This window comes from Eptatretus burgeri, chromosome 9 (assembly GCF_056783735.1).
Source record: "Eptatretus burgeri isolate ZD-2024b chromosome 9, Ebu_testis_v1, whole genome shotgun sequence".
NCBI lineage: Eukaryota > Metazoa > Chordata > Myxini > Myxiniformes > Myxinidae > Eptatretus > Eptatretus burgeri.
The window spans coordinates 91,499,432-91,514,920 of NC_140969.1; the positions used below are offsets into that span (position 1 = coordinate 91,499,432).

At 42.8% G+C, this 15,489-nt stretch overlaps 1 protein-coding gene across 6 annotated transcripts in view; it reads right to left on the bottom strand.

Moving 5' to 3' along the window:
- The window catches only part of NEMF (nuclear export mediator factor), a 204,075-nt gene that overhangs the window by 157,895 nt on the left and 30,691 nt on the right, over positions 1-15,489 (bottom strand). For 5 of the 6 annotated variants that reach the window (XM_085896078.1, XM_085896081.1, XM_085896080.1 and 2 more), the window contains 4 exons: positions 14,962-15,087; positions 11,017-11,171; positions 10,072-10,139; positions 5,635-5,724 (listed from right to left, as the gene is read on the bottom strand). In XM_085896078.1, coding sequence (XP_085752204.1) covers positions 5,635-5,724; positions 10,072-10,139; positions 11,017-11,171; positions 14,962-15,087 — 439 coding nt within the window. Of the gene's footprint in view, positions 1-5,634; positions 5,725-10,071; positions 10,140-11,016; positions 11,172-14,961; positions 15,088-15,489 lie in introns of those variants that run through there. The other variant, XM_085896083.1, reaches the window with a different exon arrangement.

Below are 15,489 nucleotides of genomic sequence, written 5' to 3' on the forward strand. Positions count from 1 at the left end.
ACTCTGTAGCACTCGCCACCAGTTCCAACCCCGTTAGCAAGTCCATGTCCTCTGCCTGCAAGAGTCTGTTAGGGCCATCTAACAACATTAGCAGTTTTGGTACAAAGATAGCAGTGAACATGAAGGCAGGCCCAGAGACTTCGCGCAAAAGCCCAATAGCCTCCATCCTCATCTCTTCACCGTAGGCGCGCTCTGCATCAATCTCCGACAGTAAGGATGTGATATCCTTAAAAGATCCTAGGATCACAGACACGGTGGCTAAATGTCCAGTCCACCTTTGATCAAGAAGTCGTTTTAACCGCTCACCTTTATACTGTGCAGCAACAGTGGGCTTTCTGAAGAATTTGTACAGGCAACAACAAACCTCGAGGAAATCAGTGACAGCTTTCTCTGCTGCCAGTGCGTGGATAACTACCAGATGGAGTTGGTGATTTAAGCAGTGCACATCGGGGATTTCTCTTTCCAATATCTCTTGCAACAACTTTTGCACCCCACCGTGCTTCCCAGCCATTACCGAAGCCCCGTCGTACACCTGACTTAATATTTTTGACGTGTCAAGTCCTGTTTTTGTCAGCTCTGCAATTATTAGGTCTGTCAATGTTTTTGCATCTCCAGCGTCGGCTGTAGCTATTGCGAGTAGATGATTGATATGTTCTCACATTCAGTGGGATTCCTCGTCCCATCCACCTTGATGGTAAACCACGATGTGCCTACTTCTTCCACGATGGCATCCGTCACAACATTACTCAATGTGCAGATCAGTTCATTCTGCATTTCCGGACTAGTATAGCTTGCGTTTCGTGGGATATGCTTTATTATTTCGGCAAGCTTGGTGTCTTTTTTGAGTGTGTAGTTTAAAAGCGAGAGGAAGAGCCCACTGTGCCCGTCTGACATATCCTCAAAATTATCAAGGCTCCCTCTAAAAGGTATCTGATTTTCGGCGAGAAATCCCACAACATCGATAAGAGCAGACACATAGTACCGGTTTCTATTTAGCTGGTCAGCATTGAGGAGTGTGGAAATCTCCTAACCACAATCGATGCGCCTCTCATTCTCCTTCCACCTCAAAACACAAGTTAAATGTTCCTTTGAAGTTGCGTGTTTGTGAAACCCCCTGCCTTTCTCAACGGCATGTTTCCAATTCCAGTAGCCTCGCACTGTGAAAGTAGAGTCCACTGGGCCACGTGCAGTGTTAAACTTCCGACATGGATCGCAGAATGCTGCATCTGTCTGCACACTGTATTCCAGCCATTCATTAGTCTGGTACCACGAGGACACAAACGAGCGACTCTTGTTCTCAAACAGATGGCCAGGGTACCGCTGCAGAACAACTCGATTCGGTCTCTCACTTCCAAGATCATCGGGAAGTGGCTTGACGGTCACACCCGATCCTGAGGCCGCCGCCGAGCGTGGAAACTCGGCTGTCTGCGCTGGGGCTCCAGCCGCAGGACTGACGTTGCTGGCTTGGCCAGGTTGGCCAGCTTCTGTCGGTATTTCATCGACATGATCGTCTTTTCCTCCTCCTCCTCCAACATGCCTTTCATCATCTTCTTCATTTTCGTCGCTTGCATTTTTTCCTTTCCTGAGCCATTTTCGTTTATCCATCATCCACGTCTTTTTCTCCTGCTGCAAGCTCGTGCTCTGTGATGCGTCCCTCGTGACTTGCGTCACTATTCTCGCGATTCGCGAGATTTGACGGTTGATGATTTTATTTATTAAATGATCCATCCATCAAAAACAGGTTTTATCTGCATAATTTCAAATGTAAGCACGATTGCAAACACACATATTTTTAATTTTTATTATAAAATTACTTTTGTAAGATGGAGGGTTGACAGGTTGTGAAGGTCACGTGGTGCACGTGCACTTCATCTTTAATAATGTAAATTTATGTCTTTTCCTTAATCATATTATGACTGTATTACATTTATAACTAACTTACAACCAATCAGGTAACCTGCTCAATAGGGTCTCCATATCGAATATGCTGATTGGCTATTCTTTAAAACTTAATGATCCATGATATGTATATATATATATATATATATATATATATATATATATATATATATATATATATATATATATATATATATATATATATATATATATATATATATATATATATATCCACCCACAACATCGACATTCAACACGAGGTCTTGGCTGCTGGCGTTGGTGCTTGTGTTATTATCTTTTATATTGTGGTCTTGGACTGTATTGTCTTACCAATTGCTTTTGGAGATGCGCTGACAAGCGCACACTTATCTCTTGACTGTCATTCAAAGAAGGATATTATTAAAGAACAGTTTATCCAAGGCCTTATTATTCACCACGTTGAACATCTGGAATAAGGGTTTCAGTTCACACAGGTGAACTCTTAAACAGCAAGTTCACAGTGGGCGCTCGTCCTTAAACACCAAGTTGTTCACATGGTTCAACAGGGCATAAATGGGTGGCGTACAAGTGGGGGGGCACCAGATGCGCCATGGGGGGCATTGCACCCAAATGCCCCCCCCTAGTGACGGGCCTGTCTCGACCCAATAATTTTTGAGTGATTCTTTCCTATTGACAGATCGGGCAAAAAAAAAAAAATACATTGTGAGGGTTGTAACTCAGCGAGGACTTGTTGCAACCCCCAAAAGAATGAAAGCACATACACGGAGAAGTAGAGCAGTTATATCGTAGTTATCTGCTTTAAAATTAAGGAAATCGTATTCATGTTATGGACGGCATGTAAGCAGCATAAGGGTCTGTCTGTCCCTTTCTCCCCTCCTCTCTTCTCTATCTCTTTCGTTTTACACCATTCACTTGCATTACAAAAACCATTTGCAAACCCGTTCACTCGATTGATGCCAGCTGCAGCAGAGCAACAACCACGATCACAGGGCAATAGAGGTGGAGCTGGAAGCTGCTGCATGGGATTCGCAGATTACACCTCCAAGCAACCCCCCCGCCCCCCAACCCCTCAGTGCGATGCAAATTTGGCACGGCTGACCCAATGAAAAGCGACCAGCATGAGTGAGGAGTCTGGTGAAGCTAGGGAATGGGATGACGGGGGAGGAAGGTAAAAGGGTGCAAAGCACAACAAATTCTCTCTCTCCACAGCCGCCTAAGAACAGAAGTGTGAGAGAGCCTGATTTCCTGCAGAATTACCCCGCTCACAGTTTACGTCCGCAAAACAGTATCGCATCTTCTCGCTTCGCTTTCTCGCACACCTCACAACTTCCTCATTTATACACACATACGTTCCATCAGGCCACAATGCTTATTCTTCCTCATGATTTCACACAGTTCATTCGCTCTGCAGCTGCATTTGATGTGCCATCTTTAGCACCAAAGTCAGTTCCGCACTGCCAAAAAGCCAAACCCTCACATCAGATGAACGAGTCATCCGAAGTCACGCATTTCTTCAAGTAGGTCGGACGGGGTGGCGGCAGTGTTCCAGGCTATCGGAACACCATCTACGAGGAGAAGAGAAAGCACGAGGGGCAATTTCTGGCGCTGGGTCATGGCAATGGTCACTTCAGCCGAAGATTCACTGGGGCACATTCCTAAGTCCCCATTATTTTTCTTATCCGACTTATCATTCCCCCTCTGACCAAACTGTCATTTCTCAGGAGTCCGGACCCAAGTTGTATAAAAGTGGTCAGTTATTGTTGCAAGTTTTCTGGGGCGGAATGACCAGGAGGGGTAAGGGAAAATGTATGGTTTTTTTGTATTTTTTACTCTTCGCGCTATTTTGAATTTCCCCCGCAAGTTTCTCTCTGTCTTATTTCTCCTCACATCACCATTCTTCCAGTAATTTCTCACTCTTTCACTTCGTGCCAGGGTAAATAAATTTGTGCAAATGCTAAATATGTTCTTATTTACCCAGTTTGCGGTTGATCTGAAATAGCGCACCCGGAGCAATTGGTGCGAGGTTGGAAATGTAATGGTAGCCCATATCATGCGGCACATGGTGTTGGTTCGCTCGACCAATTAATTAACCGCCCCATAGTCGCTCGCACGGTTCCCGATCTGCCTCGGTCATCTCACCAGTATGGTAACTGGACTTTGGGCACAAAGATCCGGCAAGAGTTTCATGTTGCAGATGGCATCCATGGGTTCTATCCAAGATGTGCCATCCAAGATGTGCCATGCCACCTCCTCCTCCTCCTTTGTGTGCTGGGGACGCGGATGTGCCGCTGATGCAATGCCAGTTACCAGTAAACCGGTACTCATTTTGCCGACCTCGCAAGGATGACAGGCTGAGTCAATTATACCTGGTGCTAATTCAACAGTAGACAGGGGCTTGCACCCAAGACCCGAGGATCTTAAGCCAGCCACCAAACCGTTAAACCAACACCAGGCTTGAGGCACGCCGCCCTCTTTGAGTTATCCATCGGTGACATCCGTAACAATATCTAGCACGATATCTCAAAAAGGTTATGGATGGGTTATTCCAAAACTTGGTAAACCAGTTGGGTAGGTGACAAGCACAGGCCAATTCGATTTTGGTTATGGTCTGAATGCAGATCTGGCCCATCAGTGGGATACAAAATGTAAACTATTCATCCTGGCAGAGGTATGCGTTCTTCTGAGTGCCATTCCAGTTGTCACTGCGTTCTTACTCCGACAATAAGGATTCCCCAATGATCACCCAAACTAAGCCAAACTGGCAGTGAAATGCGCGAGGCAAAAACGTGGGAAGATGCTTCTAATAAATAAAATCGTTTATTAAAATTAATGAGACACGGGTTGTGAAGACAAGAATATTAAGACAGATCTGGTGCACAAGGACAACAAATGGGGAAGGTAAGATGTGAAAAACCCAAACTTATGTTCGAAAGAAATAACCCCGAATGTCTCCAAAATATGGGACTCATGCATAAAGAACAAAGGGGCAGGCAAGGAATTGTGCTGGCACGAACTAGATGTGGTTGCAGGTTGCTGGCGTACAGTGTTGGTGGAGAAGGATGGCGATGAGATGATGATAGCGATGGGAAGAGGTGTCCAAGTCTCTCAAGAAACGTCCTTCACACTTTGATGACGATGCAGAGACAGAGATTAAAAAAAACGATGTCACCTCTTCAAGGGCCAAGGCTCAATTGCCACAGGCAAGCACGGTCATGGCCTTCGTAAACTCTGGGCCCACCTCACACATGGCAGCTCCCTCTCATTGGCCACCCACGACTGTTGGCGGCGACACCCTCCAGGATGTTCCGTCCCATGGGGCAACTCCATAAAAAAGTCTTCCGCCCCTCTCCAGGACTCTACAGCCAACTTCGCCACCATGGCATGTGGCATACTAACCAAAGTTTGGAGGTGGCATTGTTTTACAACCCTCGACCTGCCCTCACCTGTTTTACACAACAATCTTACCCTATCTACTTTAAAGTTTACACTCACTGCCTCCTCTGTACACATTTAACAAGATGACTTACCTCTGCCAAATATCTAATAAAAGGGTAAATCTAAGCTACTTGATCAAATAGTCCATAATGAAGTCTTAACGTCATCTAGATATGGTCTCACCACCCCTCCACCCCCTCCATCCATTAAACAACAGCACATGCACAGTGCACACACACACACAATGGTGTGTTATATTGAGAGCATATATATTGTTGTTAATGATGGATCTTTTTCTACCTTTTGTGGGATCAAAACCTTGCCCCACCTTGACACCCTCAGGTAAACCGGACTCCATTAGGCAGTGTTCTATGACAGCCGGGCCACAAACTGAAACAAGGCATCACACAGGTCAAACAATATAGCACAATAATCTGCATGAAAAGAGAGTTTGTAATAATAAAATGAAATGCCAGAAATAGTATACAGCAAATAAAAAATCAATTGTCTTTCATATTCAAGGTTCATGTTAAGGAATTAAGTTTGTGGTTCATTTGCAAGCACACACTTTCACGTTCTGAATATTTAACAAACAAATATATATTTTATGTATTTTCATACTTTACTTGCATGACAATTCGAAACACATGGTTGCTATTGACTAACATCATAAAAAATAGATTCAGATGTTCACACCAGACAAGGACGAGTTAATCTACCGAGTACAAAGACTTGCAAATGCAGATTAACATAGTTTAATTGGGGGAGGGGAGAGGTGCAATACAAACAATACAATTCACAGAATTACTCTGCACAAGAACAACATGTGTACTCAAACACCCTTACATTAAATATGATTTTTGTCGTTTGAAAAAAAAAAATAATAATAATAATAATAATAATGACATGGTTTAAATATTCATATTTATCATTGATGCATTAAGAATGATAATAAATATATTATTTTTTAAAGTACAAGTTGGGACATAGCAATTTAAATTATTACAATTCAAAAAAAATTGTTTATGAAGCCACAAACAATTATTGAGTACTGTATTGACTTGAGAAGATATATTGTCACATATCCGGTACACTATGTCTCGCTCATAGAGCTCAGTGCAGAGGAAGCCAAGACCAACACAGATGAACCAAACAATTTAAGCCGGTACAACAGCGCATGAAAAATCCCTGCATATTTTGCTTGGTATTTAATCTCACTGCAATTGCAGAGAAAGAAAAGATGATGCCTCTGCAAGGTAGGATTTCAACACGAATATTTGATACAAAAATAATTATATACATTAAACAATGTCCAAAAACAGATACCGACTCATGTTGACCTCAAGGGCATAACAGGTTTGAATGAGCCTCCTATGAAGAGAAGACAAACATTAATTGTTAAACACAGAACAGAGCGCCTTATGTTAACCTCACCACCTAGCTAAAACCACAAGCAGGAGAAGTAGACAATAACAGAGCGGAGGAATTGGAGAAACAAAATGACAAAGAAAAGTAGCGAGGAATGGGTGTAAAATTAAAGTAAAAATAGGACCGCAGGTACTGAAGCTCATCTGGATCAGGAGCAACAGTCACTCAAACCCCCCGCAGACTCCCTACGACCCCAATTTGTTTTTTTTATGCCATGAACAAACTTTGGTATATCACGGGTGATGAAGGTTGTGGTCAAGTTTCATCAAAATAGTATGTAGTTTCGGAGAAAAGAGCAAATATCTATTTGGGGGGGGGCTCAACCCCCTCCTCCACTCCCCGTAGACCCCTTTAATGAGTGCAGATTTTGATGCAAGCAATATACCTTCGTTAGGCATCAGATATGAAGCTCATGGCCAAGTTTCATCACAATCATGTTGGTTCAAGCGATAATGACTGAAGTGTTTACAGACTGACTGACGCACTCACTTGCTCGCTTGCTCACTCACTCACTGGCAGACACTGTCCAGGTGAGCTAAAAATAAAAAAGTTGAAATGTCTAGCATCAATAAGTATTCAACCCCCTGAGTCAATACTTTGTAGAAGCGCCTTTGGCACTGATTACAGCTTCAAGTTTTCTTGAGTATGTCTATCAGCTTTGCACATCTGGATTTGGGGATTTTCTCCCATTCTTCTTGCAGATTTCCTCAAGCTCTGTCAAGTTGGATGGGGAGCGTCGGTGAACAGCAATCTTCAACTCTTTCCACAAATTCTCAACCAGATTAAATTCTGGGCTTTGGTTGGGAAACTCAAGGACTTTCATGTTCTTGTTGTGAAGCCATTTCAGCATTGCTTTGGGTGTATGCTTGGGGTCATTGTCCTGTTGGAATGTAAATCTTTGCCACAGTCTAAGGTCTTTTGCACTCTGAAGCAGGTTCTCCTCAAGAATTTGCCTGTATTTGGCTCCATTCATTGTTCCCTCTAGCCTTACAAGTCCCCCAGTCACTGCTGCTGAAAAGCATCCCCATAGCATGACGCTGCCACTACCATGCTTCACAATAGGGATGTTGTTAGATGGGTGTTGAGCTGTGCTCAGTTTCCACCAGATGTAGCATTTTGCATTCAGGCCAAAGAGTTCAATTTTCATCTAATCAGATCACAGAATATTTTGACTCATTCTCTCAGTCTTTCACGTGGCTTTTTGCAAACTCCAGGAGTGTTGTCATGTGCTTTTTATTCAAGTGTGGCTTCCGTCTGGCTACTCTCCCATAAAAGCCTATATTTGTGAAGCGTTGCAGAAACCGTTGTCCTTCTGGCAGGTTCTCCCATCTCAGCCAAGGAACAAGGAACTCCTCCCTGACCAAGGTCCTTCTTGCCCAGTTGCTCAGTTTGGTCAGATGGCCAGCTCTAGAAAGAGTCTGGGTAGTTCCATATTCTTTCCATTTCCTAATGATGGAGCTCACTGTGCTCTTGGGAACTTTCATCACTCTATAAGTTGTTTTACTCCTTTCTCCAGATCAATGTCTCCTCACAATTCTATCTCAGAGTTCTACAGACAGTTCCTTGGACCTCATAGTAGAGTTTCCGCTCTGACATGCACTGTCAACTGTGGGACCTTATATAGAAAGGTATGCTTCTTTCTAAATCATGTCCAACCAATTCATTTGGCCACAAGTGGACTCCAACCAAGTTGTAGAGACATCTTAAGGATGATCAAAGGAAATTTGATGCACCTGAACTCAATTCGGAATTGTCAAAGCAAAGGGGTTGAATACTTATTGATGCAAGATGTTTCAGCTTTTCATTTTTAAATAATTTGCAAAGATTTCTAAAAACATGCTTTCATTTGGTCATTATGGGGGTATTTCATGGAGATCAGTGACAAAAAATCTCATTTTAATCCATTTCAAATTCATGCTGTAACACAACAAAATGTGAAAGAGTCAAGGGGTGTGAATACTTTCTGAAGGCACTGTATATGCACCATCTCAGCACAATCTGGTGGGCATAGTAGTCGTAAAGGTAGGTCTATGTGTTTTTTGACCGATTTGAATAAAGAACTCAGTTGACTGTGATGCAATAATAATTTTCAAAACTTCCCAAAATAACTCTCACTTAGCATATAATTAAAAGGAAAACATGGTGGACTATTGTATAGAAGCCAAGCAGTGGAAACATCTTGCAAATGTGCAACAAAATACTATTCTAAAAATTACCCCCGTGTGGGGGTGACGGTCATCTCTATAATGTTTTTTACTATCATAATCGATGAACCGTTGCCAGATATCTCCAAAAATGACAGACTAGATAGGTTTTGAAAATGGCAACTTTCACAACTTTCGTGACCTTGACCCTGACCTCGAATCCGGGGAAAAAATATGTCGTTGCGTATCACTCGTCGACCTCTACCCACATACCAAATTTCATCAAGATCGGAAGTAAAAAGTTTTCTTTGTACCGGGAGGTGTTTTTGACCATCTTCCAGGTTACGTGGCGGCCAAACGGGAAGGAAATTCAAAAATCTGTCCGGTTAGATACAAGATAATATTTTTTACTATCGTAATCAATAAACAGTTGCCGAATATCTTGTAGAATGGCAGACTAGATAGGTTTTGAAAAATGGCGATTTTTATAACTTACGTGACCTCGTGACCTCGTCCCTGACCTTGAACCCGGACAAAAGTTATATCGTTGTGCAACACTCATCGACCTCTACCCACATACTAAGTTTCATCAAGATCGGAAAGAAAAATTGTTGACGGACGTACGGACATTTGGTCCGGCTTTATTAGGTCATCTCGGTAGAGATGACCGAACAAGCGGCGTAAGATCCAGCCACAACTGTTTTGTAAAAACAACATACATTGCATCGCATTCCTTAAAGCCGATTGTCCACTTAAATGCATTGTACACAATCATTACTGTGACTACAATTCATCCAAATGCCCAGCTAAGGGGCATAGCGACCCCCTGGGGGAGAGGGGAGGGGGTGATGACTCTTTTGTTTTGGATTTTTGTTTTTGTTTTTTGTTCCATGGTGCCGGCGATGGCTCGCCAACTCTTTGTGAAGGAAACCGTAGGATCTTTCCTGTCCAACTAATTCCGGCAGACGGCATGTCCGCTTTGCGTCAATCCAACGGATGCCACACACATTGATGAATCACCCTGCCGGCAAAATACTCGGATGGCAGTTTATAGCTGGGCCGAGATTTGAAACCAGGATAGACAGGTTACAGGTGAGTGTGCACACCTCGAGGCCATCAGGCAAGCCACACAAACGTTGCAGTAACTTAACCTGTACAAACTTACCAACATGTGAGGCAAAGGCTCTCTTGAGCTGCTCACCATTCTTCATCCCAGAAATAATTTCAGAAATCCTACAGGACACATCACACCTCAATACGCATTTTCACCTCATGTCCTCTTTGCCTAAATGCAAACTTCATCTCTTTTTGTAATCATCCTCTTGATCATAGAACATACGTAGTCATGAATCTTTCCAAAGAGAAAATATTTTTCATCACGTGGCCAACAGATTAAAGTACTGAACGGTAAAATGGTCACCATTTCACATTTACAATTTGGCAGTCATAATCATTCGCGAATGCATATTGGACCGGGATTCATTACAACGTTGGCCTGCTTGGCGCTTAGTCACTGAAGAGTGGCTGTACCATTGATGTCGTGTCTGTACGTTAAACCAGGAAATTCCAATTTAGCCAGGATAGCAGTGACATCTCGCCTATGCTTTGTCAAAACACACCGTGGGATATTTATCGTCCACCAGGAGGTGCTCGTATATGGGTACCCGGCTTAACATCCATCTGAGGGATGGAACACTGTGGTGCAATGCCTTGCCTGCAATGCACCAATTAGACAGTATATAAATAGGGTAGGATTCAAACCTCCGATTTTCATACAGTTTCTCTCCACATTGATGAAGCTCAAAGCCGAGTTTGCTACTCCGCACCATTATGATAATTCTCACCAGTGCAGTCTCATTGCTGTTCACTGAAACCATTGGGAAGTACAGCATGTACAGTACCATAAACTGCAATTCTGGCCTGAGGGATGTCCAATGTAAGAATACCCTCCCTCCACGTTAAACATGAAACATCTTGCATTTCAGCCATTGTGCAATATGTTTGTTAATGAGAACAAATTGCTTGTGTCCTATACAAACTCAACTTTGTCATTTCATCTCCTTCAGGTGATAGAGCAGAATGGTAGAAATAAATATTTGTGGCCCCTCACCTGTCTTGGTCAAGAGGCGGTGATAACGGCTTGGCGAGCTCCACAGGGTAGCGCTCTCTCACAGCGAAGCGCACATCCTCACCATCAGCCTCGGCCGAACGAAACCGCAGCAAGTTCAAGATCATGTACTCATAGTCTGTCAGTACAATATTCCCCTAGTAATGCATCGCATCACACCATGAGAAGACAAAAAATGTCATTTTGGTCCGTTCCAAAGCATTACTCCGAGTCAGAATCCATAATAAAGACCTATAATTCTACCTTTCATAGTTAGGACATAAAAACAACTCAAATTATCAAAATGCTTAAACAATCGTACTGAATACGAGAAATGCCAACAAACCAGACTGAAAAGAACATGAAAGCAAGTATTAATTGTTTCTTTCCCACATTCTGTTCTCCAAGCAGCTCCCAAAGCTATAGTGGTCCAGTGCCAAGGTAAAACAACATGTCAAGACCATCCACCCGAATTTGAAACTGACCAATCAAAAGGATGGCTGCAGGGTAAGCTAAATCATGCTACATCCATATAAAATGAAGCTAAAGTACCATAATATGCCCTCATTGCAATCAAAAAATTACACAATATCCAATTATGTAAGTGCATCAAATTGAACCACAGAGAAAGGAAAAGGGCTATCAATATGCTACAACTTGAAAAAAACAAACAAAAAGGGTTTCAAGGTTAAGGATCCCATTTAGAATCCCACTCCTTTCCCGTTAACAAAGATCGGTATTAGCGTCAAACGTTTCGTTGAAGATTGTCATGAACAGCAAAGGATTGACCTTGAAAGATTACTATATTTTAATGCATTCAATCCTCAAATTGGACCCGAGACATGGTATAGCCCAGTGTACTTCTAAATAGCTGGTTATGTGTTCACCACTGCTTGTCTGTCTGGTTGTGAGCAGGATATCTCAAAAGGCTATGGACAGATTCAGACGAAACTTGGACAGTTTGGGTGTGTGACAAGGACGAAGTGATTAGAGTTTGGTGAGGATGCCGGATCCAAATACTGGAATGTTTTACTGATTCTTCATAACTGAGAGAGTGCCAAAAAACGATATCTCAAAACATTGTTGATGGGTTATGACAAAACTTGGTGGATGAGATGGGTAGGTGACCGAAAAAAAAAAGCCAATTCAATTTTGGCTCAGGTCCAGATGCAGATCTGGCCTTTCAGTGGGATACAAAACATAAAATGTTCAGCCTGGCAGAGGTATGCGCTCCACCGAGTGCCGTTCTCGTTTTCAACTACTATTACTTTGTGGCACGTTTCGTGTATTCATACAGGGTTCTCTCTCTCCACATAGATCAAACTTTTTGTCACTACATTGGAAAAATGTCACCACAATTGAAATCTCATGCCCGATTTAGACATTTTGTGCCACATTTAACCGAACGATTATGCACCTATTGGGGTTTGGATGACATCCTCCCCTCTCCCCCATCTTCCAACGTAAGTCAAGGACAAATCTTCCTCACTGCCAATATTTGTCAGGGCAACACAGCCACAGCCAGAGTGCCAATCGGTCCACATGGACTCGGAATCTTTCTCTATCTCTCTCTCTGAGTGCAGGGTCAGAGCATCTTGAATGTGGAGGATTTCTGGGTCGCTCCTGGCCAGCAGTCTCCATGATGCAGACCTGGTCAAGAGAACCGCCCAGGCATATACAACAATGTGCTTTCATCTTCGATTTCTGCTGCACTCCAAGTCACCTTAGCAAGTGCGGAAGGAGCTGTTGTATCAAATAACTCCTCAAAGCCATTACTTATATTTTTATGTGGTCTTGTAATTAAAATAAGGTGGAATGATTTTTAATCATTTTAGGTGGTCCTGTAATTAAAACAAGGTGGAGTGATTTTTAATCATTTTAGGTGGTCCTGTAATTAAAACAAGGTGGAGTGATTTTTAATCATAGTGAATATTGTTACGTTCGTGAGGAAGGAGGAAATAGTTAGATTAAGGCCGTAGACACCATTTATGATCGTGTAGCTTTAGAATTCTTACCTGTATTCAGTGTTTGTTTTGTGTAAGGAGTCCAAGTGTTACCCACGAGAGGTCAGACATTGTCTGCCTTAGATAAAGCTAGGTTAATGGGTCTCGTGTCTGTTCCTTCTGCAAAACTAGGGGCACAGCCTGGAAAAACATGGTGGGGTGATGTCACGTCTCCTACATAACCACCAGGAAGTAACTCCTCCCTGCTGTTTGACATCAGTGTGGGAGACAGAGAGACAGAGGAAGCCAGCCAGCCTCTTGCTCTGTTGGAGAGAGAGAGAGAAACCATGCATCTACTGCTCTGTTCTGCTGTAGCTGCGTGCTCATCGCAACTGCTCTGTTCTAGCAGTGTTTAATTGCTCAAGTGTACGGATGTGCAGGAGCTTTCAAGGGGGAGAGATTGTTGGCTTATGGTTGTTTCGGAAATTGTGGCTTATTATCATGTCCTCATGTAAAAAGTTATTTATTTCTTGAGAAACAGTGTGTGCCTCGGACTTCCACCATTTTGTCGTACAATCAGGTTCATTTGGGATTCCTGAAGGGTTAAATTATTGCAATCTTGTTTTATAACTGGTGTGGGTCATGCCTCCCGATCACAAGCTGGTGAAAACAGCTCGGCATCAGCTCATAAGAAAGTTATCGTTTGGCAATCTTTGAAGTTTCGGCTTCAGCGTGCAAGGCTAACCATCGGGCGTGGTCAATTCCTGTCTGGAAGAATTAAACACACATTAAACAGACGTGTCTGGCCACACACGCAGCAATACAATTATTGGGCCTTCAAGTTAGTATGCCTGGAAGACTGTTCTTGCACAGTTCCACCATATTGCATGACATAATTTTCTCAGACTGTTACACTGACAAACTTAAAACTTCATAGGATTGTTACAAGTCATGAGAGCTCGTGCATATCCTCCAATTGCGCCAAAAGGTTTGGTGGCCATCTTGGATTTACAATTTATTTAATTTTTCAACAAACTTTCAACGATCTTCTTTCAAACCACGAAACAGATCAATTCAAAATGTCAGATGCATCGGTTGATATACCAGGACACTTCACCTTTATGAAGAAGCATCTGCAAAATATAATAGCAAACAAGGGCCAAAATTTACCGTTTTTAAACATGTCAACACGTCACCATAATCGAGTGAATTATTCCTTCGCAACTGGGATGTCATCCAAAGCAAAAGAGACACTAATGCCTATGTTGGCCAGAAAACAGCTTTGTATCAGTTTAGTTGTAGCGGTCCTTTCCACCACCCATCTACCCATGTCATCCACCAAGTTGTAGCGGTTATAAAAGTACAAAATTTCATCATTCTTCCTTCAACCCTAAACGCTACTGCTTGGAAACCTAGGCAGTAATGAGCAACTCCAATTGCATTTACAATCCACAGGTTTGGTGTTGGCTCAACACGAGAGCTGTTGTATTTTGTGTATTGTATTGCATTTTATTGTACTGTATTCCAGTGAATGAGAATCCGATGAGAAAGCAATGAGAAGACCCTAAACCTGATGAGAAGGCAGTGACAAAGCACCCAATGTATTTGCTTATGTAACACCGCCTCCCTCCTGTTAAGGAGCAAGGATGAGTTATTAACGAAATTAAAATGCTATTACAAGCTTTGAATAAGTGCCAATAAGCATAGCTGGCAGTGCATGCAACACTGATTTTCATTAAGTTTTCATCTGGGGAGAGCCATCCGTTTGACATATTTCCTCGAGAGAACTCTAGAATCACAACACCCTCTGGAGGAGGTCTTGCTCCAAAGATGCATTGCAAAAATAACTCATTTTAACTTCTTTATGACTGTCTAAGTATGGGACAAGCCATGTAAATGAAAGATGGAAAGGCAGGTTGAGATTCCGTCCAAAGGCACTGCCTCATGGAGTGCTGTAAATGATTTTCATTGGAGGAAGATTTGACATGCATTTAATGATACGCACCCTGTCGTAAAGCTCAACCAGCAGGTGATAGGCAGCCTCCCCTGACCCAAACTGGAGGTCCAAAATGCGGTCCATACCAAGTTGAGTGATGGACACCAAACGACGAGTGCGAAGGTGTTTTCGGCACTAGAGAGGAGGGGGAAAATGCAGTGCGTAGTTATGAGAGGCAATGGGAAATAGATAAGGAACGAACCCAAGTAATGCCAAATCCCAATCGTTATGCTACACTATTAACATTTTCACCTCTGCCACCCAAGGTAGACGGAGGTTATGTTTTCACCTCCGTCTGTCTGCGAGCAGGATATCTCAAAGCCTTACAGAGGGATTTGGACGAAACTTGGTGGCTAGGTTGGATGTGTGATAAGGACAAATTGATTAGATTTTGATGAAGATCTGGATACAGATCTGAGAATGTTTAAAAGTGATTCTTCACCATTGAGTGATGGAGTCAAAAACAATACGTAGCACGGCATCTCATAATGTTATGGACAGATTCAGAAGAAACTTCGTGGACAGGTTGGGAGTGTG